The sequence below is a fragment of the Vanellus vanellus genome (assembly GCF_965231255.1).
Source record: "Vanellus vanellus genome assembly, chromosome: 4".
In the NCBI taxonomy this organism is placed as follows: domain Eukaryota; kingdom Metazoa; phylum Chordata; class Aves; order Charadriiformes; family Charadriidae; genus Vanellus; species Vanellus vanellus.
In genome coordinates, this window is record NC_138909.1 from 26,565,052 (window position 1) to 26,592,703 (window position 27,652).

At 41.8% G+C, this 27,652-nt stretch overlaps 3 protein-coding genes across 3 annotated transcripts in view; 2 read left to right on the forward strand and 1 right to left on the reverse strand.

The window, feature by feature from the left end:
* Positions 1 to 3,281: 3,281 nt before the first annotated feature.
* On the forward strand, positions 3,282 to 8,728 carry PLA2G12A (phospholipase A2 group XIIA). The gene is made up of 4 exons (XM_082482705.1): positions 3,282 to 3,574; positions 4,716 to 4,792; positions 5,933 to 6,098; positions 7,121 to 8,728. The coding sequence occupies exons 1-4, from the start codon at positions 3,367 to 3,369 to the stop codon at positions 7,237 to 7,239; spliced, it is 570 nt and encodes a 189-aa protein (XP_082338831.1). The 5' UTR covers positions 3,282 to 3,366; the 3' UTR covers positions 7,240 to 8,728.
* A 2,605-nt stretch (positions 8,729 to 11,333) lies between these two features.
* On the forward strand, positions 11,334 to 20,488 carry CASP6 (caspase 6; the record flags this gene model as incomplete). The annotated part of the gene is made up of 8 exons (XM_082482479.1): positions 11,334 to 11,364; positions 13,057 to 13,098; positions 13,856 to 13,898; positions 15,969 to 16,115; positions 16,555 to 16,631; positions 17,078 to 17,253; positions 19,144 to 19,300; positions 19,940 to 20,488. 8 exons carry the CDS (start codon positions 11,334 to 11,336, stop codon positions 20,176 to 20,178), a joined length of 912 nt encoding a protein of 303 aa, XP_082338605.1. The 3' UTR covers positions 20,179 to 20,488.
* A 1,313-nt stretch (positions 20,489 to 21,801) lies between these two features.
* Positions 21,802 to 27,652, reverse strand: part of MCUB (mitochondrial calcium uniporter dominant negative subunit beta) — a 51,547-nt gene continuing 45,696 nt past the window's right edge. Inside the window, exons 4-8 of the mRNA XM_082482601.1 lie at positions 25,944 to 26,048; positions 25,568 to 25,728; positions 24,519 to 24,722; positions 22,996 to 23,112; positions 21,802 to 22,004 (exon numbers count right to left, since the gene is read on the reverse strand). Coding sequence (XP_082338727.1) covers positions 21,927 to 22,004; positions 22,996 to 23,112; positions 24,519 to 24,722; positions 25,568 to 25,728; positions 25,944 to 26,048 — 665 coding nt within the window. The 3' untranslated portion in view covers positions 21,802 to 21,926. The remainder of the gene's footprint in view (positions 22,005 to 22,995; positions 23,113 to 24,518; positions 24,723 to 25,567; positions 25,729 to 25,943; positions 26,049 to 27,652) is intronic.

The window sequence follows — 27,652 nt, forward strand, 5'->3', positions numbered from 1 at the left end:
CAAATCTTTAAAGAATGCATTTTGAAAATTCTTAACACTATAAATAACACAATTTTACAGAAGCCTGTGGGGAGAGAATTTTACAGTCACACGAGTCCGCAGCAAAAGTCTCTAATAAAGGCAGGGAAATGAAAATGTCTTTTTCTTGTTGTTACTTTGTTTTTTCCCACGTTTCACATTGTATTTCAATTGTGGTTGCTTGTTTATTTAAAATGGATAACCATACTGAAAGCAGCGGTTGGAAAATGACTGCACTGGCAATATGTGAACTTCACAGAAACACAGTTTAAAGAACTTCCATCATCTCAAGGCCTAGGTCACTTGAAACCCACAGGATACTACTGCCTTGCTTGGCAGTTGACTCTTTAGGCTTACTGCAAAAGTAGACCTCAGACCATCTATTACTTGACAGATTGACTACGATCATAAGATTAGTTGTAGTGCAAAAACTACCCAGATAACAACTCTGTTTGGTGGGATTTTTTTCAGCTACAAACTCAGACAATTTTTAGCTAGTTAATATACCTCATCTGATCATCTAGCTTGGGCAAATTTGTGTAGCTCTAAGTTTTATTAATTTAACCACAGCTGGTCACAAACAACAAAGGAATTTTAAAACCTGGATCTGCAATTTAAATAAAAAGCAACTTTACTATCTAAAGTTTCCTGTGTATGTATATATAATTTCTGGTCTCCAACAAACTCTTAACACCAAGTAGGGTTTTACCACATGTGTATGTATATATATTTATATTTATATACACATATACACACAATTTATATAACAATATAAATGTATTTAAAGATGTATTTAAATGTATTTGGTCTATATATTATACATATAGACTTAATTCTACAAAACCAAGTTATAGATCTAAAATTAAAAATTAATACTCTCAGTCATAAACACCCCCCCCCCAGACTCTCAAATTAGCACAAGCTTCCTACACCAATATAAAGAAGCATGAAGCAGTAATACCAAGACAGAACATCCAGGGCCTGATCCTGCAACGTGCAGTCCAGGCGAGTTTTGCTACCGCCTTATCCGACCCAGAACTGGATGAAGAGACAAGGGGCCATCAACAAAACTGGAACAATTAAGCAGAAAATCCTTCTGCTTTCACCAATCCTTGTGAGGAAGTTCTGCCCACTTGATAATCAGGAAGCAGAGCCCAAAGGGCCACTGCGTAAGCCACACATTTTTATACAGCAGTAATGGTGCCTGCTACAAGAAAACCTCAGTTTATACATAAGAGTCTCACATCTGGCAAGAGTTACACGCAGAACGTGTGCACAAAAAATTTTAAAACTACTAGAATTTGGTTTGTGGATTGGTACCCTCGGCACAAAACTGTCAAATAGCTTAAGGAGCATCTCAGTTAGTTCTATCAAACTGCTAAATAGTTTTAGTACATACGTCACTGCATTCTACTTTACAAGTGGGTTTAATATCTATTTTACTTTAATCCTCTCAAATAATTACCCTGTTGAGTAAATGGCATCTGTTCACACAACACAGTTATTGTGGTGGTGTTTTTTCTAGAATTCACCATAGTCTGCTTCAGACAACATTTTTACAGTTTCATTGATTTCTTCATCTTCCAGTCTTGTAAAAAACCCACATCAGCTTGACTTTGTCATGTAAAGACACCATCAATCACCAATAACTAAAGTAAGGGTATGAATTGATTCTCTTAACACCCTTCCCCAACAAGGCTTGCTATTTAGGAAAGCATTTAAGTATATTCCTACACAGGAATTATTTTCCTGAATCAAGGTCTTTATAAAGTAATCATAGGGAAAAGATGGACAAGTGTAGGAAGAGCTCCCTCTTTTGTTTGGCAATCAACTTCTTTAAGAACTTTTTCCACCTATTTTCTCAGTTAACTCCCAATAATATTAAATGCTAAGGCTGAAAAAAAAAAAAAAAACACAGTAGAATATTTACCATGTATCCTTCTGCTCTGCCTGTTGAACTGGAAGTCTCCCAATTTTCTTTCCGTTTCCTGTTCTTCTTTACTGTTAACTTTGTCCTGAAGCCCCATATTAGTATGTTCTGAGGGATTCCACACGTCTCAAAACAGAGCTTCCATTACAAAAATTAAAACAATTTCCACATGGTTCCACTTTAGCTCAACTGTGAAGCATCTAGGATTTAAATATAAAACTAATTTAAAAAATTACAATTAAAACAAAAAAAAAAAAACACAAAACCAAACAGGATGTTTAGCAAGCAAGTTCATTTTGTTCTTTTCAGCAAATCAAGATTGGGCTTTTAATGTTTAATAGATATACTTTCATTTCGCTCTCTTTCACAACCCTGCCTCGCACGTTCCATGATGTCACCTGAAATTGAATCACTCACATGCGTAAAGGTCACTGGATCAGTTTCCTTCATGTTGAACATCATCATAAAACGAGGTTAAAATTTTAACAATTCAAGTACATATTCCCTAATGCATTCTTCTGGCTCCCAGACGAGCGTGCTTTCCAAAAGGTCATGTTTTTCTAGCGGTACCCATACAAGTTCTCCCCCCAGACTGCACCGGAGGAGAGCAGCGTGTGGTTTTGGGGACGCTCCTCTCACAGGCCGCGCCCGCCCTGCGCCACCGCTCCGAAGCCAGCGCGGGGGGCGGGAAAATCAGCCTCTCTGCCTTTCCTCCAAAACGCGACCGGCAACGCCGAGCTCACCACTCCTAACACAGCCGTCAAACAAAGGCTTTCCAAGTAATAATAAAAAAAAAAATAAAATAAAAAAATCCCTGAGGTTTCGTGTTGCCCGATAGCACGGGCACCCGCCCGCGCCCGGCTGGCAGCCAGCCGCTCTCCCGGCCTCTACCAGGCGGGGTTGGAAAGGTCCCCCCCGGGTGGAACAAGGGGCACCGTGACCCGCTGGGGGCTGAGGCGTTTCTGCCCAAACAGCCCGTGCTGTGCCGGGACGGGTGCGAGGCCGCCTTTTGCAACGCCCCCTCCTGCCGCCCGCGGGTGGGGGAGAAAGGCTGGGCCCGGCTTTCCCCCTCAGCGCCATGCCCGATTCGGCTCCCTCTAACCCGCCCCGCTCCCTCGCTCTGACCGCCGGCAGCAGCCCCGGACGACGCGTTGCGCCCGCGACTGAACGACCCTCGACCCCACTCCAGCCCTACGCTCCCCTCCGACAGAGGGGCAGCCAGGGCCTCGCTTCCCTCGGGGCAGCGGGGGGCCGGCTGGAGGCGCGGCGGCAGAAGGCCCCTCCCCGCCGAGCGGGCGGGGGCGGTGCCCGCGGGGACGATGGCGGCGGCGGCGACGGGCCGGGCCGGGCCGGCGGGGCGCTGCGGCAGCGGGCAGGCGGCGGGGTCTTAGCGGGCGCCCGGCGGGGCGCCGCTCGGCATGGCCCGCGCCCTGCTGCTGCTGCTTGCGGCCTGCGCCTGGCTGGGCCCGCGGCCGGCGCGGTGCCCGGAGGCGCCGCAGACCCCCGACTGGCGGATGACGCTGAAGACCATCCGCAATGGGGTGCACAAGATCGACGTGTACCTCAACGCGGCCCTCGACCTGCTGGGCGGCGAGGACGGCCTCTGCCAGTACAAGTGCAGCGACGGTGAGGGAGGGCGGCGGGGCGGGGGGCTGGCGGCGCGGCCGAGACCCCGCCGGCCCGCGGCGACCCTTGCCCTTCCTCCCACCGGCTGCCTTCGGGCGGCCCGGCCCGGTCAGACCGGCCGCGGCTGCGAGGGCGGGCGGCAGCGCTCCCGCCGGGCCCGGGAGCCGCTCCCAGGGAAACGGGGCGCAGCCGGGGAGGGAACCTCCGTCCCAGCATGGAGGCGGCTGCCCTGCCCGCCCTCCCTGTCCCCGGCTGCCGCAGAGGGGTGCCGGGCCGGGAAGACGGTGTCTCGCCCGGCTTGTCACCGGCGCTCCGGGTCGGGCCCGGGCGGGAGGGTGCCGTAGATCCTCTCGGTGGTCCCGGCGGGATCGAGCTGCCCCCGGCTGCATCGGTGGGACTGTTTGTTAAGTGAGGAAATGGGTTCGGTGGTGGCACCCTGACTTGGCCCCGCCAGAGCAGCCAGGACACCCTGACGTTCCCGCTCTGTACTACTAGAATATGCACTTCTCAAATATGTTTTTATCTTCTCACTTACTTTTAATTGTGGCTGCAGTTTGTTTCCAATACGGAAATGAGGTGAAGGGTCATTTCCCAAATTAACTCCACAACCTTCCTTAACTTGGGATGCAGAATTCCCGGTCTTGCTGCGCTAGTCGGTGTTCAGGGAGACAGTCTCTACTAATTCAAATTTTCTTAATGTTACAGTTGTAGAAAAAAAAAAGTGTTTCATTCCAATTAATTTTAAAGGTTAAGCTAAGACAATTGGAGCACTACTGTTGCTTACATGTAAAGCATCTAAGTATTAATGAATTTACCCTAAAGTACTCTGCTCTTTAATGTAATCCTACATATTGCACGCTTAACCAGCACATCAGCTTTAGTAACTCAAGCTCTTTTTTTCTCTAACTTGGGAAGCTAACACTAACACTTGCTCAGGTGTCTTGGCCCCTTTTTTCAAAAAAATGCTTACTACCCTGAAGTTTTAATTTGGTAATAATTGTTGATATTTGGGTGCATGAACATATGTTTAAGTTATAAGTGATACTGTCTTAAGCCCAACAAATGCCTGTGTTGAGTTTTGACAGCACTAAAATTCTGTGAAAAAAAATCTATTTGAGACATGATAAATTACCTTTTTCAGGATCAAAGCCCCTTCCTCGCTACGGATATAAACCTTCGCCACCAAATGGTTGCGGATCCCCTTTATTTGGAGTTCAGGTAAGTATTTCCATTTTGGGGCTTCTTTGTGTGTCTTTCATACACCCAACTTTCCTCCATGTAAGCATTTTTTTCCCTCCCCCATTCTAAGGATGAGACAGCATCCACTTACAATGTCCTTGCTTTTATCAGCTCCCACGCATGCTTTGGTAAAAACACATGGAAAATGTTAGTATTATAGGCAAACATAGCATAAACATTTTCATCATTGACATAAAATATTGTAGGGATAAAATAGAATAAAAATGACTAGTTTCTGATTTTTTTAAGCATAAGCATTTTGTTTTCATGATCTTGAAAGCGTTGAATAACACCAGCTGTAGCCCTGCGAGGGTGGAGAGTTTGGCTCTGGCTCTTGCTGTCCTCACTGATGCTAACCCATTTGCCTTAATGCTAGAAAGAAAATATGGGTTAGCTTATGTACTGGCTCTGGCTGGGATGGAGTTAACTACCTTAACAGCAGGCTGCATGGAGCTGTGTTTGGGATTTTTGGCTAGAACTGTTGATGGTTTTGGTTATTGCTGAACGGTGATTGCACAGCTGTGGGACTTTCTCTTTTTTCACCACTCTGCCCATCTGCCACCCCAGAGCACAGGCTGGGGCTGGGTAAGAGGCTGGGAGGGGACACAGCTGGGGCAGCTGACCCAAACTGGATATTCTGTATTACAGAGTCATGCTCAGCAATAAAAATTGGAGTAGTGGAAGAAGCGGGGGGGGAGGGTTGGGGTGTTTGGCTTGTGAGGTGGCTCTGGCTCAGACTGGTTGGGCATCTGCTTGTGGGACATGATGAATGATTGCTTTTGCACTGCTTATTTTGGGGCATTTCCCCCCTCTTTCATTCACCTATTAAACTGTTTTTATGTCAAACCACGAGTTTTCTTCTTGTTGCTCTGCCTATTCTCTCCTCCGTTCCGTGGAGAGGGGCAGGGGGTTGAACGAGCAACTCTGTCGGTGCTTGGCTGCTGGCTGGGGTCAAACCACCACAGCTTACTTAGAGGTGAACAGCAAAACACAGATATAAGTGAATGATAGCTGGATGAATTGCATTAGTTTTTAATTTTGATCAGTTATAGTCTGTTTATAGGCTATATCTTTCTTACTGGAATACCAATGGAGGGGGGGGGGGAATTTTCTTCACAGTTTGACATCGGTATCCCTTCGATGACAAAGTGCTGCAATCACCATGACAGATGCTATGATACTTGTGGCAATAAAAAAAATGATTGTGATGAACAGTTTCAGTCCTGCCTCTCCAAAATTTGTAGAGATGTGCAGAAAACACTTGGAATTTCAGAGAGCGTACAGGGTAAGTGTGAAAAAGCCTTTCTGTTTTTCAGGTTTAACTGAGCTTATTTGGTAAAGAATCTTTGTGCAGCACAGTAATGCCACGTTTTCATAAGCTGATGCTGAGTTCTGCCCTTCTCTCATGCAGCCCAGACACTTGTACGGCAGAGAAATGACACAGCGTAGGAAAATGATCAGGGTTAAATCTAATATTGAGGGGAAAAAATAATGCTTCCAATTTAGGAGTATGAATATGGGACTACAACTTGTTCAAAATGCATGTATAATTCTTGCATTTACTGTAGTATAGCTGAATATTCACTGTTCTGCTGAGTAAGTTCTAAATGTCTACTACGTGTGATTGCTAGTAAACTGTATGAAAATACTGAATTGTTTCCTTTTATGAAGTAAGACATTAGTATAATACGTTGTTACAGTGGAAGTAGTTAATTCTCTCCCTTAGTGAATAAATTTTAGGCTTTTCAGTAATAGGACATATGATACTCCTTCTGGTTGTTGGCCTGCATCTGATCAATACATGACATAACCACACTTTTTAACTTAGACAATGTCACTTTTACAGTAAGTAGTCCCACTGAGAACAAACAGTTTTTAGAACAAGCCTACATTTGAACTTCTCAAATTTATTTAATGCAAAGTCATCATGTTAGTGTTTAGTGTTAGAAACGGTGAATATTTGCTCAGTTCTGTTGAGCTGCTGTTAAAGATAGCAATCTCCGCATACATTGGGATGCAAAAAGTAAAGCAGCTCTTTCATCTTTCCAAGACTAAGTGATGTTTCTAACACTGATAACATTCCACACGCACTGAATTTTCTTGTTCCTTTTGGTTGCCAAATGAAAAGTCTTTACTCACAACTTAAATGATTCTGTATTGGTTTGGTTTTTCATTTGACGATCTATTTGCTATGCCCAGAGAAGACTGTTTCTTTCCTAAAATCATTCTCAATTTGCCAGAGTAATTTCTGTTAGTTTCCTACTCCATTCAAAGAGTACTTTTAACTGAACTCCTCTTTACTTGCAGCTTGTGAATCAACTGTTCAGCTGTTGTTTGATGCCGTTATACATTTAGGATGTAAACCATACCTGGATAGCCAGAGAGCTGCATGTATGTGTCGTTACGAGGATAAGACAGATCTCTGAAAGAAGATACCGAGATCTCATGGTGTAGACTAAAGTTAAAGACTCAGCTGGAATGAAGCAAACGTTTGGTTACAAAGCTTTATGCTTTTCAGACAGTAATATATTAAACACTGACATGAATATACTGGTTTGAAAGTCACTATGATACTCTTCCTAATGTAAACAAAGAAACAAGTCTTCTTTCTCTTCCCCTTTACACCAGAAGCTTGGAAGCTGAAATTAGTTTCCTTTGGTGTACGTCCGCTCAGGGTATGCTATCATCAAACACTAGTGCCATTATAAAGTTTTTAAGAAAACTCCATTATGGGGAAATCAGAGGTGCAGAAGAATTGCATTGAATTCTCAGATGATTTTTAATATAGGTCAAATTTTAGGTTTACTAGCAGTCGATGCATCTGATAGATCCAACAGGAAAGAGTATTTTGTGTGCTTTAATACAGCATCTTAAGTAGCCTGTACTTTCATGCTTTTGGTACAGTTGCCTTCAGTTCTGTCTGATGTATGCTGTCCTGTGGGTTTGTTTTTAAAAAAAAAAAAACAAACAAACAAAAACAAACAAAAAACCCCTAACCCTTTGCAAGGGTATACCTCTGCACTACATATTTCTACCTGATTCTATATCAACCTTACTTCTGCAGCACTTTTCAGATCAAATATGTTGATCCTTTCAAGGCTTGACCACTGAAATGAACAGTTTGCAACCTAAGGATATACTTTTGATTTGACAAAATGGTGGAATGTAGTTATGTTATTTTAAAAATGAATCAAATGTTTATTTTTCAAATAAAACATTGTGTTGTGTATTATATGCATAGAAAGGATATATTGTTCAAGTTGATTTATATTTGTCTTGTGGCACAACTTGGTTACTGTAGTCAACTTTGCTTTCATTTAGTCCATTCTGATGAAAAGTAAAAGGAAGGTCCACAGATAAGGTCAGTATGCCCAACAAACCTTTTCACTTAAAATGCCCTCCGTGAGGCTGACAGATATTTGAGCCTGTATTTTGGTCATCTGTTCCTATGACCTCTGTGAGGCTGAGAAACATCTGAGCCTGTACTTCTGTCATCAGTTCCCTCTCTGACTTCTCTAGCTGAAATCACCTAATGTCTGAATTATTTGGGGTTTGTTCTCTGTACTGGTATTTCATTGTTTCTCTCCAGTTGTCAGATCTTGGTTAACTTTTGCATTAGGTCCTCTGTCAGAGATTTTGATTTGTTCTCCTGGTGCCCTGATACTGCCTTAGAAATACACAGGAGGAGAGGACTGAAAATTAAAGTATTGCATCTGTGAACAGGGAGTGGAAACCATGCTAAAAGCCTGAAATACCAGACTCATGGACTATAATGCGATTTCTCCTCTGGAAGTACTTTTATATGTTTTTTTCTTTAACAGTTGTTTGTGGTATTTTTGTTTTGTTTCTCACTAGAGTTTACTGTACGTGACACTGAATGTAAGTGCCTCATAGAATAAAGTTTCTGCTAAAGTTCTTTGTCCATGCTTTATAGTTTCTTTTCAGATTTGTTGAAGTAGAACTGCAAGAGAGGTATTGCTGTAGAGTTTTACAAAACTTTGTTTGAAGAACTTGGGGTTCCTCTAAATTTGGTGAAATTTATTTTCTGACATAGGATTGAAACTACTCTGAATTACCCTGGAATTCCATGGTTGGAACCCTAAAAGTCTTCTAGCACCAAAGCAGGGAATGGTAATGGCATTACTTGTTTAAAATAAAAAAAGTACCACGGTGAGACCAAAACACTGTAATTCAACCAGATGGCTGCTGAGTTGCACAGAAACAAGCTTAAACTAGATGCTTAAATGAACGCAGACAATTTTCACTGTTGGAAAGAGCTGGTTTCTGTTCCCTTCTGTATTGACCAGTAATTAAACTATGAAAGCCTTCCAGAGTTTCCTTCAAACCATTTATAAACTACAAAGAGCTTTAACACTGCTAGATAGCACAACTGTCACGTTGAGTTAGCTTGCAAAGCAGAGGAAGCATTTGACTTCTTCCAGGGAGTCTTTATTTTGCGTAAGCTTTTCCTGTAGCAGAAATCCTTGATTACAGTTACCTGCAAACTATACACAATACATTTTACAAGCCACAGCCCCAGAATGAAGGCTAGCTATCACCCCCAGGATTAATCATGCCATTTAACAACTTAGATACATTTTTTATATGTATATAAAAATAATACTATATATAGCAGCTCTTAGCATTTGACTCATTACTGCGTGCTTTTATGTAGTCAGTAATACTCTTTCAATATTGCAGTGAAATTTATTTTTTCTTTAACAGGTTAAAGTCTTAATACTCCCTCAGGCTATTTTGCTCTTCTGGGTGATCTGAGTAACAGCAGTGTGTCCACAATCAAACTCCCTTCTTTGAACTGCAGTTCTGATACACCCATCCGTGCTTTTTCCAAGAATACCCACTTACAGTGGAGCTACTGCAACAATCTGAAACTCTTTCAAAACATGTACATACATGTATAACAAAAACTTTCATGCATTAAAATAAGCTGGAAATGCACACCAGTCAAACGCTACCTTAGGTTTCATAGATGTGATCAAGCTACTGGTGACTCATCCGAATGCAGTGGCTGACTGAGTATGCTCTTAGCCTCCAGCAAAACAAAGTGGAAGATATTCTGATTGTCTTATTAGGATCTAAGCTAAGTGTTGGACTGAGGAACATAGCTGATGAAGTTCAACCTCTGCTGAACAGCAAGCTGTTACAGAGTCCTAGATTTAGGTTCTACAGCTGCTACTTCACACAGCATTCTTGCAGCCAGTGGGTTTGGGGGCAGCTCTAGCGGGAGCTGAGAGACCTGGGATTTGCCGTCAGCAAAAAATTAGTCTGCTGCATAAAGGTCTGAATGTTTTGAGGTGGAAGATGCTAAACTCTTACAATTGTATTATGTATACACAAAGACAATTTAAACAACAGTTTTATCTTGATCTGGCTGCCTGCTGGCAGCCCAAGGATAACAAGTCCAAACAAGAGGAAAACATGCAAAGGCAATTAGAAATACACAGCTCCTTGAACTAAAAGGGAGACATCTTGGCTAAAAGATTTAGTCATGCAAGAAGCCTGTGTAAAAACAGGCCAAACAGACTGGGTAAAAATACCGAAAATCCCACTCTAAATCTGCCTCCTTTTGTGCTTGTAGCAGTGATCTCTAAGAGTGTGTTCACAGTTGAGTTTATCCTCGAGCCTACCTAGAAATAGGCCAGATAGGAAATTCAGATCCACACTACAAAGCTGCAAAGCTCTTATACAGAAGGATTTTTTTGCTATTGGCTTTGGTTTAGAAATTGTTGTTTCTTATGCAGTCAATCAGTGAACAGTAAGTGCCATGCAACAAAAAAGCTGGGAATACTCATGTTCATTAAGATACCTTGGCATGCTCTTTAAAACCTTGGGGCTCTCCTCACAGTTCTTGGATCGTCAAAGAGAACTGGTGCAAGAATAGAGCGAGGCTGCAAAATTACCTACATCCAAACCTCTTGAGGGTTTATATGTGGGTGCCCGAATGAAAACACATTTTGGGTAACAGTGGTCTTACAGCAAAGGAAACTTATAGCAGCTTTCCAGTACCTACAGGGGGACTACAAGAAAGCTGGAGAGGGACTTTTTACAAGGGCATGTAGTGATAGGACGAGGGGTAACGGCTTCAAGCTGGAACAAGGTAGATTTAGATTAAATATTAGGAAGAAATTCTTTGCTGTGAGAGTGGTGAGACACTGGCACAGGCTGCCCAGAGAAGCTGTGGATGCCCCATCCCTGGAGGTGTTCAAGGCCAGGCTGGATGGGGCTTTGAGCAACCTGGTCTGGTGGGAGGTGTCCCCGCCCGTGGCAGGGGGGTTGGAACTCGATGATCTCCAAGGTCCTTTCCAACCTAAACCATTCTACGATTCTACGAAACAGCACTTCCCCCCCGCCCCATTGCTTACGGAGGCGGCGGCGGCTGCCGGAGAAAAGAGCAGTGAAGGCTCTGCCCCCGAGGGTGCGTCTGGGCCGGGCCGAGGAGGCGGGCCGGCCCCGGGGAGGCACGGCACGGCGCAGAGCCGGGCTACCTCTGTCCGCGGTCATGTCGGGCTCGGAGCGGCGGCGGCCGGCAGGTAGGTGGGCGACGGGTAATGGCGGTCGCCCCCGCCGTTGAGGGGCGGGAGGCGGTGTCGGTTGTTCGGCGCGGGCCCGTTAACAGTCTCGGCGGTCCCCAGGCCGGCAGGAGCCTGCGGCGCCCGGGGTAGGCACGCTGCCGATCGCCCCCCGCGGGGGGAGAGGGGCTAACCCGAAGCGCCAGAGCGGCGGCCGTGGCTGGAGGTGGCCTTTGCTGCCCTGCAGAGAAGGAAAGGGAGCGGGGAAAGGTGGCGGCGGCGGCAGCCAACGCGGAAGTCGATTCCCCTCAGTGAGGGGAAAGTCCCCCCGGCAGAGCTGCCGGAGGGTAAGGACGGGGAGGCCGAGCGGCCGGGCCGGGCCAGCCCGGGAGAGCGAGGAAAGGGGGCGGCTGTGTCAACACGGAAGTAAAAACAAACAAACAAACAACAACAACAACAAAAACCCCAGCTGGTAGCACAAAAAGAGGGGAAAACACCGGGGACAGCCGGGGTTGAGGTGGCCGGGAGGAAAGGTGATGTCCAACAGGAGGCCAAGAGAAGGGAGGAGCACCAAAACCCGTGTGGGTTTCGTTCCTGAAGATGCTGTTAGGCTTACACATAATTTTTTTTTTTTTTTTTTCTTTTGGTACCATTTGGCTACTGGCATTTTCTAAACGCCATGCCCTTTGGCTCAAATGATAGACCGATTGAGATTAAAGCATGTCTAGGGAAACATGCTGCTCAGGGTAATCAATCCAGTGCCTACCTGATCTTTGATTCCTTTGAAACAATCCATCTTCACGAGACTTAAGTCAAGTAAGAAGTCCTATTGAGAGCAATCAGTCTTTAGAACAAGCAGAAAGCTTTTCATAAATCATGATGAATTAAGTAGTGTTTACTTGAATGAAGCTGCAATACGACAGTGGCAATTAAAAGCTAAAGACTGGGAACTGACTGCACAGGATTAAAAAAAAAAAACAACTAGGAAATCCATCTTTCTCTAGTTTCCTTTGGCCCACGAATTCTGTTCTTCCTGTGTCTACGTGACATAATTTTCTGTCTAAAAGTTTGATGATTATAACATTTTTATGGTCAGCGGGTTTTTTTGGGTGGATCACTCCCATCCCCTCCTGAAGTTGAGGCAAAAGCATCAGCCAGATCTCTTGTACACATGCAAAAATACAGCGTAAATTTAAACACAGATGCACTCTTAAAGGTCTCTGGCTTCATATTATCAACAGAGCCACAGGCATAGGTGTTATTGCTATGTTCTATCTACACTCATTTTTCCGTATTTCTGTTATTAGTCTGACCTGCATGTTATGTTTCAAGCAAACTGAAATAGCTTATTGTGTGCATTCAGGTTACTAGTGATAATCTAAAGACTCAACATCCTAAAGCAGGATCGATACTTGCCAGTGGGAAATTTCCATGTAAATAGTAACACTTAGAAGCATTGTGACTTCCTTTGAGCCACCCCCTCCTGTGCTGTGGTGTTCAACATAAAAGCTTCTAAAGCCAAGACTAGATTTCTGCAAGTTTATTCTAATGTCGTTATCAACTTTTCTCCTCTATCAATACATAGCTACATTTATTTGTTTTGCAAAAGGCTTTAATCACGTGTGAAAAACAGATGTAAAAAGGTAGTATGGTCTATACAAAGTAGTTTGTAAAATATATGTATATATGACCAGTCTTCTCTTCTAATTGCAGGCCACGTCCAGTTGGATAGCAGACCTACATTAACCACCACAGGTACAGTATAGTACATAGTTTTCATAATGTAGTAGTTAGTCTCCACCAGTAGCAGTAGGAGCTGTGATTTTTTAGCCCATTGAGACGTTTAAGCAAAAGGAATAAATATTTTGGCCTAACCATCTGCAAGTCTTTAGCTCTGCATCCTCCCAAGATGTGCATGTTCCCTGTTGTTCCCATAATGTTACCTTTATGTGCATTCTGTTACTGGAGATACTTACGTCTATACAGTTTAGCAGAAGAAAAGGTATATATCTTGCATCTTCTCAGTTGTCATTAGCTATATATACTGGTACACTACCTGCTATGACTCATGCTGCATCCAGCCTCAAAGAGAATGCTCAGCTTTGCATTAGCAGCATTACTGAAATAAAAGAAACACCGTTGTATTTTTAGATCATGTAAAATCATAACTATTGAGTTAAGAGACTGTTTTGATAAACAGCCAGCTAGTTAGTTATATAAAATCGTGATCTCTGAATATGTCTATATAGATACAGACAGATATAAAATATGCATGTCTTGACCACCTAAAATGCAGACTGTTGGGAGTCAGAACTTTAAGAATAACCTCCAAAAGCTGTGGGTGTAAACAAACACTGATGAAGCTGTTTAACTGCATACCTACTTACCCGATGTGTGAGTGAGCTTTCAGTTCACATTAACAGCTAAGCTTTAAGGCTGGATGCACAAGTTCAAATTGTTTCTTTTTAATGAGTAATTCAGTGGCTAAATCACTTTTTCATCTCTCTAACAGATGGAAATCAGAACATCACAGAAGTAGATGCACTTGATATAAGGTAAAGTTCTGATGGCAATGACAGAGAGATGGCCTGTGGCACTGAGGTCAGTGCAGGGTTTTCTGATTTTTGTTAAGACTGTGACTGGATTGTTCAACTCAACTCCATCCACTTACAGAACACATTTCTTAGTTCTAGGTACACCAGATGTAGAACCACCCTTCTTATTATGAAGGCATGCAGAAGGGACTCTTAGGAGTGGACTCGTTTTGTGTTGGGCAACATGCAGAGACTGTGGCAAAAACACCATCACAATCTAAGGAACAGCTGAGCAGACTAAGTGATAGACTGTTGCACAGGAATAGGTTCCTCTAGAAGGAGAGTAAAGGGACCATGGGTTAGTGATTCCATGAATTTTTCTTACTCCACCTTACAACATCATCTAGCCCTGGGAAGGGTAAACTACCTGCCTGATAACTTTCTTTGCCTCACCTGCTCAGTGAATAGAGCTGAGCAGAGGAAGAACTACTTAGAGAACTGTTCTTTATGGTCATTCACAGGATCCTGGGGCCTAACTGCCCAAAATCCCTACTAGCCCTACGTCTAGCCAACTCCTAAGGAAAATAAATTGCCAAAATCTGCATAAACTGTTACTGGTACAGGTAAAATGTCATTCACAATTACAGGGCTAAAGTTTATAATCTTAACATTTTTCATTGGAAGTACTCAAATTGGGGAGAGCGTGATAAAGCACCCCACTTAACTTTACTTACTGGTTATCCAGACAACATTGTAGAAACTCCCAGGCTCGCACAGTCATCCAGAATTTCTCTTCCCTGTTTGAATTCTTATGCAGAAGTTATAAAAAGATGCTTTATTAAGGTGCTGCTCATCATAAAGTAGAGAAGCAGAAATAGATTACAGGTAACTTTGCTCATTTTGTATTGAAACAAAAGCATTTTGCTGATGAAACTACAATCCTTAAGTAACGTCTGCAGGCAAATATTCTAAGCGACTTCCTTCACCAATTGCACCAAAAGTGAACATTCCGTAGCAGGAAAAAAACAGTAACATGCCAAATATGACAGCCCTGACTAGAGCCAGACCTAGGGCAGCGTGACCTGGACTGTCATTCTGTACATCTGTAGCACTGGTGCTGTCTATTGCCAGGGCTATTGCCAGAAGCATTTTAGTTTTTGTTTCCTGCACCGATACCTCTGTCTACAAAAACAGTAAGATTGTCTGCATTTTCTCTCAAAATACAGCCATGCCACACTTGGAAACAGCCTTTTGGGTCCAAGGGTACAGTCCATAGCATGCTATCACAGACTTCTATCTTGTGTTTTGCTCATAAAACAATAAAATTAATGAATGCTACTCCAAACATACAGGTGCTCCATATGTTCATTGCCATGATAAAGTCCTCTGCTTAAGAAGCTGGGTTAGTCATTTGTTCTGTCCTTCAGAATGCTGTCCTTCAGCTTTAGGATTTTGTTGGCTGGTTGCTTACAACTTAGATGAACAGTTGTATTGTCATAGCTCTCCTTTTGTTAGGGTAAATGATACAAATTTGTTCTCATCTTGCAAGATACATTATACATACCACCTCATGACCAGTTTATAGTCTATTGGTTATGATGCAGCACTCGGTTTAGTTAGAAGAACTTGAAGCAAATCTCAGACAGCTACAATTCCAAATAAGTATATACGCACTGTCCAACTATGTTAAAATAACATTAGCTAAACACATAACATAGAGAATCGGAGCCAACTCTAAAGTGCACTGTTATGCGCCTTACTGCACTACTAATGAGAGAGCCTGCTGACAAGAGAAAATACAAATTCATCATAGAGAAACTGTTCAACCTACCTGATAGACCCTAGTATGCACCCAGCACACTTGTTTTTATTGAATTGCTTAACATGCCCTAGCTTTTAAAAAAGACCTAGTGATTTAGGCTACCTAAAATATCGCACATTTTGAGGTCTTGTCTTCTGAAACTGGATCCACAAAGTCTCTAGTCAATTAAAAAATCTTAGCTAGCAGGAATACAGCAAGGGAATTCAATTAGCCATCAACTTCAGCCATCAACTCAATTTATCAAGAATGTTTTCTGTCTCTGGCAACAGACAAACACTTGATCCTGCAGTGCAATACAAAATGAACCATCAAAGAAGAGGAGTTGCATTAATCTTCAATCACGAGCACTTTTTTTGGCATTTGAGGCTGCTAGACAGACGTGGAACTCTAGCAGACAGAAACAATCTGCAACGCAGGTAAGAAACTTGGTTTCTCTACTCAAGCTTAAAATGCTAAACTTCAGAAATCGTGGTCAAATAAGCAGTTACCTAAATCTTACATTTAAGTATAGAACAAAAGATTTTGTAGGCATCAGCACCTAGGCAACCTTGGCAAAGAAAGGCGTAATAAAAAAATCTTAAAGCACAGTCCATTGAGTCACAGAAACTGCTGGCGCAAGTCCTGTGATTTTGGTGCGTCCAGACCTCTCTTAGGACAAACTCTTTGAAGTAACTTTAGCTATTACACCTGCATTTGACACAAGTTTGCGTTCAAAATCAAGTTTAGTAGTTTTTTTTCATAAATAATGCATAAACATGAATATTCATTCTCTCACAGGGAAAGCAACTGAGTTGGTAGCAACTGACATATAATTTTAACAAGATTTTTACTGATACTGATGTGTTTTAACAATAGTTTGACAGACCTTGGATTTGAAGTCAGACATTTTGATGATCTGAAAGCAGAGGATGTGCTGCAGAAAATTTATGAAGGTAAGAGACTATTTATGTCTAACTATTTGTAGCAGAATTTCCAGATATCTTTTCCTCCATTCTCTCTGTTCATCTAACTTAAAATAATTTTTGTGCATAAGGAAGTTGTTTAACGTTAGAAGGACTTAAGGGTTAGACTTCAGATTATTTTATTGCAATGTAAGTGAAGCTTCTGTGGAAAGAACTAATGAAGTTGCTAAGAGCTGAAAGAAAGTACCTGCAGCTGGGAGAACTTAGTAACATTCTTCTTTTCACTTGTAGTGGTTCTTATCTTCAGCTGTGTTGAATCATTGCACCTTCAAATCTCTGCAGTGTTACACTATATGAAAATAGGGTTCATTTGAGAAAGGACTGATCAGAGATTAAATTATATGATACAAATGTACAATGTTTTTTAAACCTGAAGATCACTGTTTAGTCATCTAAACAACACTTGACTATTTCAGTCTCCAAGGATGATCACAGCAATGCCGACTGCTTTGTTTGTGTGTTCCTGAGTCATGGTGAGAATGATCATGTTTATGCATATGATGCCCAAATCAAAATTGAGACAATCACAGACATGTTCAGAGGAGACAACTGCCAGAGTCTGGTAGGAAAACCAAAGATATTTATCATTCAGGTAAGATGTCTGTTTATGAATTCAGTGGCGTTAATACCGATCTATGTCTTCTTGTAATACAGAAGTCAGTTTTCCTCATACAGTCTTTCCACAAGGGAAAGTTTTTTGCATCTTGAGGAAAGAAGGTATGGAAAACTGTTTCTTAAAGGCATTTAAGATAATGATTCTTCTCTTTCAAAAAAAATAAAAATTATGTACACAAGTGTTAATATTATGATTCTAGCTGTATTTAATAAGTAATTTTATGAAGAGCAACCCAAATTAAGCCCATGTCAGATTGACTGTCGCTGTATATTTAATGGCAGAGAAGACAGTACCATTTTTTGGAGAAAGTTGTGTACAGCCTCAGCTCAGTTCCTGCTGTTCACACCTCACAGCCCTAAGCTAGGCTGAAGGCAGCTATCAAACCTCCCTACTGTCACTGTTTCCTTCCAGGCAAGTCCCTTTAACTTGATCCTTACAGAAGTAGTTTTTTGTGGGGTTTTTTTGTTTCGTTGTTTTTGGCGGTGGTGGTGATATATTTTCTGGTTTTCTTTATTTTTTTGTTTTGTTTCTTTTCTGTCCATGACCAATACATGGCATCTCTGTAGAATTTAAAGAATCAATTTAAGGTTTTATTGTCTTAGAAATACTGCTTGTGCTAAGTGGTCACATAAAACCCATATGTAACCTCCTGTTCCACTCCTTGATTCACAGGATAATGCAAGTTGGAAGGGACCTCAGGAGGTCTCTGGTCCAGCCTCCTGTTCAAAGCAGAGTCAGTTATGGGGTCAAACCAGGTTACCTAGGGCCTTATCCCGATTACAATTAGCAAACTCAAGTGAGAACCTGGCTTTCAGCAGATTGTAATTGTAGTAGTTTATAGAGTAATTCTAAGAATTACCTTTTTCTCAAAGGAAAGGTTGCTTAGGCACAAGGCCACTGCAAGAATCAGCATATTGTTAATTCATCTTTCATTAGGACTCACTCAGCTTTGATTTTTTTTCTTTAACCAGGTGCCAAAGATGGAAAAATATTTACATATTCCAATTTTAGGTTAAAAGTAATATTTGAAAATATTTGTGATATATAATCATCAAAAAGCAAATTAACTTAGTTCATCAACTGAGTTCTTTTACAGCACAATCAGCAGAGCATTTACCTTTGTAAATCAGAGGAAACAGCAAGGATAGAACTTCATCGCTGTAAATGAAAGAAGATTTTCATGTTTCTCTCTTTAGTGACAGTTCTTAAGCAATGCTCCTTACCTACTTTGTATCTTTTGAGTGTGTTCTTACCTTCTTATTCTCCATGTATAGCTTTTCTGCAACATTGACAAATACTGGGCTTACTGGCTTCTCACAAAAAAACCCTCCCTCAACATTTGAGACTGAACTAAGAGCAGAAGTGTAACACCATATAATGATGGTTGCGCTTCAGAGCATTTATTCAATGCTGCCTTGCCAACAGGTCCGAGGGAGGTGATTCTTCCTCTCTACTTGGCACCGGTGAGGCTGCATCTGAAGTACCGTTTCCAGTTCTGGGTTCCTTGCTAGAAGAAAAATATGGACTTACTGGAGTGAGTCCTGCAAAGTGATGATTAAGGGACTGGAGCATCTCATATGAGGACAGGCTGAGAGAGCTGGGACTGTTCAGCTTGGAGCCAGGGGGTGTGATCTCAAGAGGCCCTTTCCAGTCTTAGTGATTCTGTGATCATCTCAGAGCTTTCACTGGACTTAGTCACCAATATTTTAATTGATAGACAAGTAAACGAATCTTTATGAATCCAGACTCATGGTGATTTAGAACATCTAACTGAACAGAAGTCCCCTCTGGTTAGTGTCAGAAGTGTCATATTAACATAGGTGAGCTTGGCAGAGGTGCAAGCATAACAATACTTCTCATCAACAGGCATGTCGAGGTGATAAACATGATGATCCCGTTATTGCTCAGGATTCAATAGATGGTAGCCATGAATCCATTGTCAGTGAGACTGAAGTGGATGCAGCTGGTGTCTATACCCTGCCTGCTGGTGCTGACTTTATCATGTGCTACTCTGTGGCACAAGGTAAGTTCTAATATTTTACACCTGATGTCTGATACTTCACTGTAACAAACTTGAACATGTCTTCATTTTGCAGTCAAAGTAATGACTTGCAGTCAAAATAAATACAGTTCCAGGCCATCTGTTTAGCATGTCTGATGAGCATCATCTCATCTGGGAAAGAGCCTCACACGATAAGAAAAAAGGAAAAAAAAAAAACATCAAGGTTGCAGTCAATTTGCCAAGCAGAAACATTCTCATCATAGTCTTGTGGCTGAACTGTCTGCTGACAGCAAGCATTCCTGTCTTTTCCAGGACTGTAGGATTCTGGTGGCTTATAAAATGTCCTTGCACTACGTAGCTGTCCTCTCCAGTGCTCCATGTATCTTGTCCTCAGGCCCATCTGCTCTCTTGTAATGTTCAGATACAATCCTGTAAGCTACCACTCCCCAAACCACGTTCCTCTTGGCTAAGCACTATACGTGACCTCAAAGCCATTTCCCATCTACAATTTCCACCAAAATAACATAATTGGCAAAGTAAGATGTACACCCGTTAGTAATCTCTTATGGATGCAGCTAGCGAGCAGTAACTTCTGAATATTTTTCAAGTGGCACTGCTACTTACATTGGGATATAATTTTATGTTCCCATTCTACCATAGGTTACTTTTCTCATCGTGACACTGTAAATGGCTCCTGGTACATTCAAGATTTGTGTGAGGCACTTAGGAAGCATGGTTCTTCCTTGGAGTTCACAGAACTTCTTACTGTCGTTAACAGGAAAGTATCTCATCGCAAAGTGGATATGTGCAGAGACATTAATGCCATAGGAAAAAAACAGATTCCCTGTTTTGCCTCAATGTTAACTAAAAAATTGTATTTTCATCCAAAATCTAAGTAGATTGTTACTTAGCAATGACAGCCATTAACTAATACTCACTGCAGAAGTGAAGAACGCGCTATGTTAGCTCAGGAGACTAATATTCTACAAGATTGTTTGCAAAAACACCGGGATCAAATATTATAGTTTGTACTTCTAGGAGTTTCTAAAATCTTAAAGCAATTTTAAAGCTAGTATTGCAGCTCTGTTCATCTCAGGGAATTTGGAAAAAGTTGACTGGTGCAAAACTATTAAGAGGTGCTCAGATTTTATTGAAATTGCTACTCTAGATTACTTTTTTTCTTAGAAGTTTTTTGCTTGATTGCTGTCTAATTATGGCACATTTTACTATTTCCAAAACATTTCAAATGTTGCGTTAGATTAGCTTTTCTTGCTCCAAGAGCATAGTTTACAGGGAATATGTTTGTAAGGCATCTTTTTAAATCTGTGGACAGCAGTATCGCCCTTCCAATTTTTGTCGATTTATAGCTTTTTAGTAATTTTTTTTATTTTCTCCGAATACTAAAAAAGGAACTTAATTCCTTAAGTACAATTGTAGCATCAATATAGATAAAGGGCTGCTTTTTGCTTGCACATCGTTTACGTTTGGGGCACAATTAAAGCTTGCTGGTGCTTTGCATCCTCAGGAGAAAAGCAACCAGTAGTGAAATGAGACCATGTACAGGTTGCTTAGGATGACTTTGGGTAAGCTCACCGTGCACACATCTCTCAAGCTAAGCAAATAATTTCCATGTTCACTTACAACGTCTGGACACCTCTAGGCAGCTCCACAAAATGCAACATATGCAAACCTTCGTACTTCAGGCCTTGGTGTTGGATCAGCCTCTTCCTCCCCTTGGCCCCAGCGGAGATCAGCCATACACTGTCACGGTGTATATAAAAGCGGTAGTACGTTTGTCACCACGGGATGTTTCACCATAGGATTGTTACTACTGCAGCATCAGTAATTTCAATGATACTTACTAGAAGCAAATATTTTATTATTTTTAACATTAGTAGTACATACGCTTAATTCTGGGGGACAATGGAGAACTCAAGCTGGGAAAAGTGTGTTAACCCATTTTCCTGGGTATAAAAGAATTAATTTAGTGGCTCTGCTTTAGTTAAATCTTTCCATATACTCTGTTCTGAGTCACAGATGTAAAATCTTTCTATGGCTACTTCTAAGCTTTGTGTAAATCATGAATGTATACATTTGAATCTTTTGATAAATTCTTTCAATAAAATGCAAGTGAAACAAATGAGTTTGATATAGCTTACTTTCCCAGCAATGTTAACTAAAAAAGCTTACTTGTAATGCAAGTTTAACCTCCACCAGTGGTATTAGATCAGGGTCAAAGCATAGAGCTAGGAAAAGGAAAGCAGTAAATTTCAGGAAAAAAAAAAGCCTTAATACTCAATGCAGAAAATTTTTCTATGAGCTACTGCTGTGCTATAGTAAACAGTCCTAATAAGACAGCCCTTGTTCTATAAAACATGCCCGTCATTTTACCAGCAGGCAGAATGCCTCAATTTTACTGATGAGATTTGACAAATATCTTAAAGAAGCTGCTGAAGCAAAGTTCTTTATAGTATTTCAAACAAACAAACCAACCAACCAACTCAAACCAGCAAGTGACTGAATCATTTTTATAGATATTTATTGCAACTTTCAAAACTACAATGGTCAAAAATATCCAGTTTCTGTTGAGTAACTAAATGTTCGTATCAGCTTTGAAAGGGCAATTCTAATATATACAAAACCAAAGTCAGTCCTTGTCACTGATTTCCTGGACAGGAAGCCTCAGGTGCAGAGGTTGGCGCAGACGCCTCAGGGATTCTTCTGCCTGCCAGGGCAAGAAAGAGTGAGAGTTCATCCTTCTGCAGCTCTCTGTTTTTTCCTCCTCTTTCACACATCCAGTATCTTTCCTTTCTCAGAAGGCATTGGTCTTACACAAGATGACAAACTAATCCAACGGAGGACGCTGAATGTGTACAGAGCTGCTGAGGTGTACAGAGCAGCCAGCCTCCCGAGAGAAGCACGTGCCCTGCTCGTCCACCCACTCACCCACACCCCGAAGTATTATTTTCCTGAAATTGCAATTACAAAATTCATACTCAAAGACTACTGAAAAAGCATCGAACTCTAGCCTTATGACAAATGTGGCTCATGAAATGATATCCTGAGCCACAGGTCTTGAACCAGAATGAGGGGCAGTTTCAATTTTCTTTTAGGAGACATTGAGCACAGGGCCGGGGAGATGGAATGAGGGAGTAAGAATTGAGGAGTGGGTTCTGCTACATTTTTTTCATGAAGATAGCAAAGTTTCTCCCAGGCACACACGCCACCGCCTTTTACAGAACATGGGTGACTGGATGGAAATCTAAGCCTTTTTTTTTATCTGAGGAATAGGATTAAGATGTCAAATGCTGAACTCTGCAAAACAGTCTCCTTCCAAGGAAAGGAGAGGATTGTGTGACCACAGCAGTGCAGCAAACACAGTCTCCAAAAGCAATACAGCTGTTCTATTAAAATAGCTGAAAATGCAACATACTAGAGTATGCAAAAAATGGACATGTAGGGCTGATAAACAGACTTATTTGTTTTAAATTAAACTCATGAAGGTCTCCCTTTCTGATGACTTACTGATGTAGTTCATACCTCAATGGCAAACATCGTATGGTTATTTAAACAGCTCAAACTGGCTGATAAGCAATAAATATACTGGTTTGAACATATGTAACAAACCTTGAACTCAATTTTCTGTTAGTTGAGAGTTCACTGGAAAAGTCTTAACCCAGAGGCTACCTCGTTATTTAAGGACTGTATTTAAATACCTCTGCTAGGTCTTCTTTGAGCTTGTTATATCGTTCCACATTAAAATGCTGTTTTTTGGATTTCCGATAGAAGTAGTGGAGGAACTGCCTGTCTTTAGCATCAGGGTAAATGTAGTCCTGGTGAAGAAAGCAGGGCACATATTTGGGGTTAGCAGGAAAAACAGGTACAGGTCAGAAGATTATCTGTACAAATGAGTTTTGAATAGAAATTCAGCCTGTTTGAGGAAGATTTATCTAGTTCAATACACACATATGTTCTAAGAGGCTATATATTAAGTTATGCCCTTATGGGCCATAGGGGCCTTTTAGACACACAGTAGGAATCATTTCTATCACATCTAAAGGAAGTTTCAATCAAAATAAAGACGTAGCATGATCTTCACAACTGGAGCCACCCAAGTCAGTGGACACTACTCCCAAGGAGTCAGAGGAAGTTCAGCTACTCAAAGTTCAGCTTTCTCAAAGACTTATTTGAAAGTCTCAAGCAGCGGTGCCAGCAGCTGTTCAAAAAAGCCAAGTAGTCATCTCTTTATCTACTCATATACAAAAAGTAGGAGTGCCTTAGCCCTTCGTAAAAATCAGTGAGAAACTGGCATTCAGAGTCAGCTGTTCATAAAAGCAGACACCTCTCCCCTTTTCACTAAAGGAACCTGATGTCTCAATGGAAGGGAGCCTTGGTTACTTTTCCACATATCTCCATAACAAAAAGAGTTTTGCATCACAGAAAGTTCGACATCAGGATGTCCACTTTGGGAGTAAAGTACAGAGCTGAAACAGGAGAAAGAAAACATTCCTCGAAGTCTTACAGGATTCCAGGACGAGTCTGTATTGTGCAGCTCAGTTAAGGTCTGTTTTTTTGTTACTCAGCAAACTTTTTTTCTTCTAAACAATACCCGTTTCGTGCCCTATTTCAGCTATTTCAGCTGTCCTAGATTTATCGCCATTCATTCAAAGTCAAGGAAAAGCAGTCAGGATATGAAGAACAAAGCAGTAACATTTTTCCAGGCACTAAATTAGGTATATTTCAATAATGCAACTGCCACATTTCCAAACAGTTTGGCACCCTGCTCCGTTTATACATAAACTCCAGCAAATAAAAGCTACTGTTCAGTGATTTGCTTCCTGGCCTGCTGTAAGGCAGCACTCACAAACTGGCACAGCACTACCAGTCGCTCTCCCTTTACAGCAATGTGCAAGGTGCTGTTTACTCTTCGAAGTGATCTACAAAAATACAAAGTAAAAGGAGAGACTTCTTTCATCGCTTTGCATTCCCTAGGTTATGAAATCTTCTAGGTAGTAGTTATGCTCAGCACCTGGTCTGCAGTTTGTGTGTAACAGTACCTGGCTTGACTTTACATAATATAACGTTCGTATCCAGCCCCATTAGGGATCAAAAGCAAGTCCCTGTCTGGCAGCAAAACAACTCGCTGAATTACATTTTCATCAGAGCCCCAACATTGTGATTTTCAGAGTCAGTTATCCTCCTTTACAATACTCCAGACATTTACAAAACGAGGACTTACCTGTTTAGTAAGAACAAAGTAGGCATAGAAAGCCATGGCACTCCCGTAAGTGATGAAGTATGTAACCGGCTCCATGATGTCCCACGAATAGACCCACCAAGTGAGCCAGGCCAGCGCTCCCCCTTGTGTTGACATCAGAGCTAAGCCGACCCATAGCAGCCTGGAGGTCTTTGCATCTGCACTCTCCATGATTCTGGCTTTCATCTAAGGAAAAGAAATATAGAAACCTGTTCAACCAAATATAAGTGCAACTGATGAGCAGCTCCTCAACTATGTTTTGTCCTGCTGGGCTAGATCCTTTTCCAGGATCTTTTACTGACTCCTCTTACCAACTTACCCTGCAGAGAAAGAAAAGGACTGAAATGCAAGGGCAGCTAGATCTGGCTGTTGTGCCCCAAGAAATCCTGCTTTTAAGCCCCCCTTCCCACTACTAGGGATTTATGTCTACTGGATTTCAATTTACCGTTCAAGGCAGCTCTGGTTAACATTGAGGCTGATCTTCACAAAGCAGGTCTGAAGCCAAGGAGAAGTTTGTCCATTTTGTCAGGCTCTTTCTGTCTGTCTCTCCTCATGCTGCGTTAACTTAGCCTGCACTAGAGCAACATTCCTACCTTCCCTTCTTGATTTATAGCAACCATTAGTCCAAACAATTTGCCTTGCTGCCCTGGTGATATAGAAAACCCCACCCTAAGCCACAGATTATTGCTACCTCACTATTGTTTTCTTCTGTAATGGGTATTCAGAACTCATACAGCAACAGGTGACCAAGTGGACTTTCAATCCCAACACTAGCTATGCTTAGGCTTGTTCACGACAGATTTCTCCAGGTGGTGTGGTTTCTACCCAGAGCATGCGCATAACAGGAGGGAAAAGAACTGAATTGAAAATAATTTGAATTGTATTGGAATTGACCCTTGTTTATGTAACAAACAAAACAGATGCACCCTAGCCATTCATGCTGATTTTTTTTTTCTATCACAGAACTTAGTTGTGATGAAAGAAAATGCTTTTGAGTTTAAAAAAAAAAAAAAGTAACCCCACTTTCCAACCTGTTCAAGAGGCAGCAGCTCTTCTTTCAGATGGTCCAGTTTCTGCAGCAACTCTCTCTCTTTCTTGATCTGGTGATCTTCTAAATGTAGAGCCACAAACAGTCTGTGAACCAAGGATTTGATATCTTCCATTTCAGTAGCATGCTCACTACTCAGCTTATCTGAAAAGAAAATGTTTGTCATATAAAACATTTCGAGAACTCATTCTTCTTCACCGTCTCCCCACCTCCAACCCCAAAAAGCAGGACCACCCAATGGTAAAAAAAAACAACAACAAAAGGATAAATTCCATTCTCTAGACAAGTTCCTGTTTTCTGAGACTTCCCATGCCTTTCACTAGATGAAGTGAAACAGAGTTATTAACCATCGCTCTTACCTTTTGCAGGAGGTGACACACTGTATGCTGTGTTGTTGATAGCAAGTTTAAAGTCATTCATCAATAAGACCTCCATCAAGGTGGCATCAGAGACCTTGCTACCATCTGCAGAAGAAAGGTTTCAGTTCTAAATCATTTATCATAAAGAATCTTAAACATTAGCACTTTTCTAAGCGATAACAGCTAGAGTTCTTTATTAATAATATTTGGAAGGGAACTGTGTTTTTAGTAAATCTTGTAACCGATACTAAACAGTAAGGAGGAACACATGAACACAGAGTGTGTGCCTGAATGCTTTCTCTAGCAGTGTCATTTGGACTTGTCACTACTATGAGCTGACTTGCATTTTCTTGTGTTATGATCATGACTAGAATTGACCCATTGGGAAGGGGAGGGCATAAAACAGTAACGAATTGCATTTTTATTTTTCCATCCTCACACAAATTTGCATCTTCACTAGGACAATGGGTTTTGGGAAATTCAAAGACCTTCAAAGACCTCATCTTCAGTTCTAGATGTATGTCTTTCCTTAAACAAGCTCTTCTGGCCAAAAGGAGCGATTCTTGTCAGTAGTGGTGTTCAAATTTTTATTAATGTTATTTGAAATCACTCTGTTTCACTATCAGTTGTGATTGGGAGTTAAGAAATAGATAGCTAGACTGTCCAGTACACGGCAGACCAGGAGCCATGGAGAAAAACCTCTGGAGAGCCCTTTTCTACTTTTCTTTTTTATGCAAAAAGTTACATGAATGCCATCTCATCAGCAACACAGAGAACAGGCTGAGAAAAAAAAAAAAAATTGTATCTATTTTCAATGACTTAAAATCAGGGACAAGGGGGCAACTGTGACATTCCATCAGGAAAGCTGGTGGTTAAAGATTTTATGCCGATTTTTTACAATTTTACGATTGTGCCTTCTTTTCATTCCCTCTTTACCATTTTTCTTTGCCAAAGGCCCTTTCACCCCAAAGGCAGTATCTGTGTCTGCCTAGGGCTTAGAAAAGATTTGCCACTGGTAGATGGACCACAACTTCAATATACGAAGACTCGCATCCAGCAGCACAGACACACTGCAGCCTTTCTCAGGGCACTCTCAACACAGGAGATCTTGCAAGATTAGCACTCTGGCAACGTTTCTGATTTCTTGTACAACAGGAAAAATTGCTGCATCCAAATGAGAAATGGACCCCTTACTATTTTACATTCAATACACAAGAACAGATGTAATCTAAAACCTCTGCTGAAATCTAGATCTGTTTTGTACCATCTCTGCTTTTTGTTTTCCTGTTTAAAGGGGCATGAAGTTTGAAAATAACCTCTTTTCTTTAGTATATTACTACTCTGCCTGCCTGCTGGCTTTCATATCTCCTCCTCATTTCACCATCCACCGCGCCTCATCACAGCTGGGAGGCAAAGGAACACATCACATCCCACAGGGAGCTGAAGACACCGGAAAGGAGCTCCTGGAGTCATTAGCAGCAACATGTAATGGTGGATCTTTGGAGCTCTCACTGGCCCAAGTCCAGCAGATCCCGGAACCACCCAGTAAGACCAGCCCCCCCAGGGGGTTCAGATGGCCAAGAACGCCGGGAGCCACACACCACTGCTGGTGGGTGCATTGCTGTGGTATGGGGGGGGGTCACAAGCTACAGAGCAGCTGCTCCACAGTAGCTGTTTGACCAGGTCTTCACTTCCTATACATAAGGATG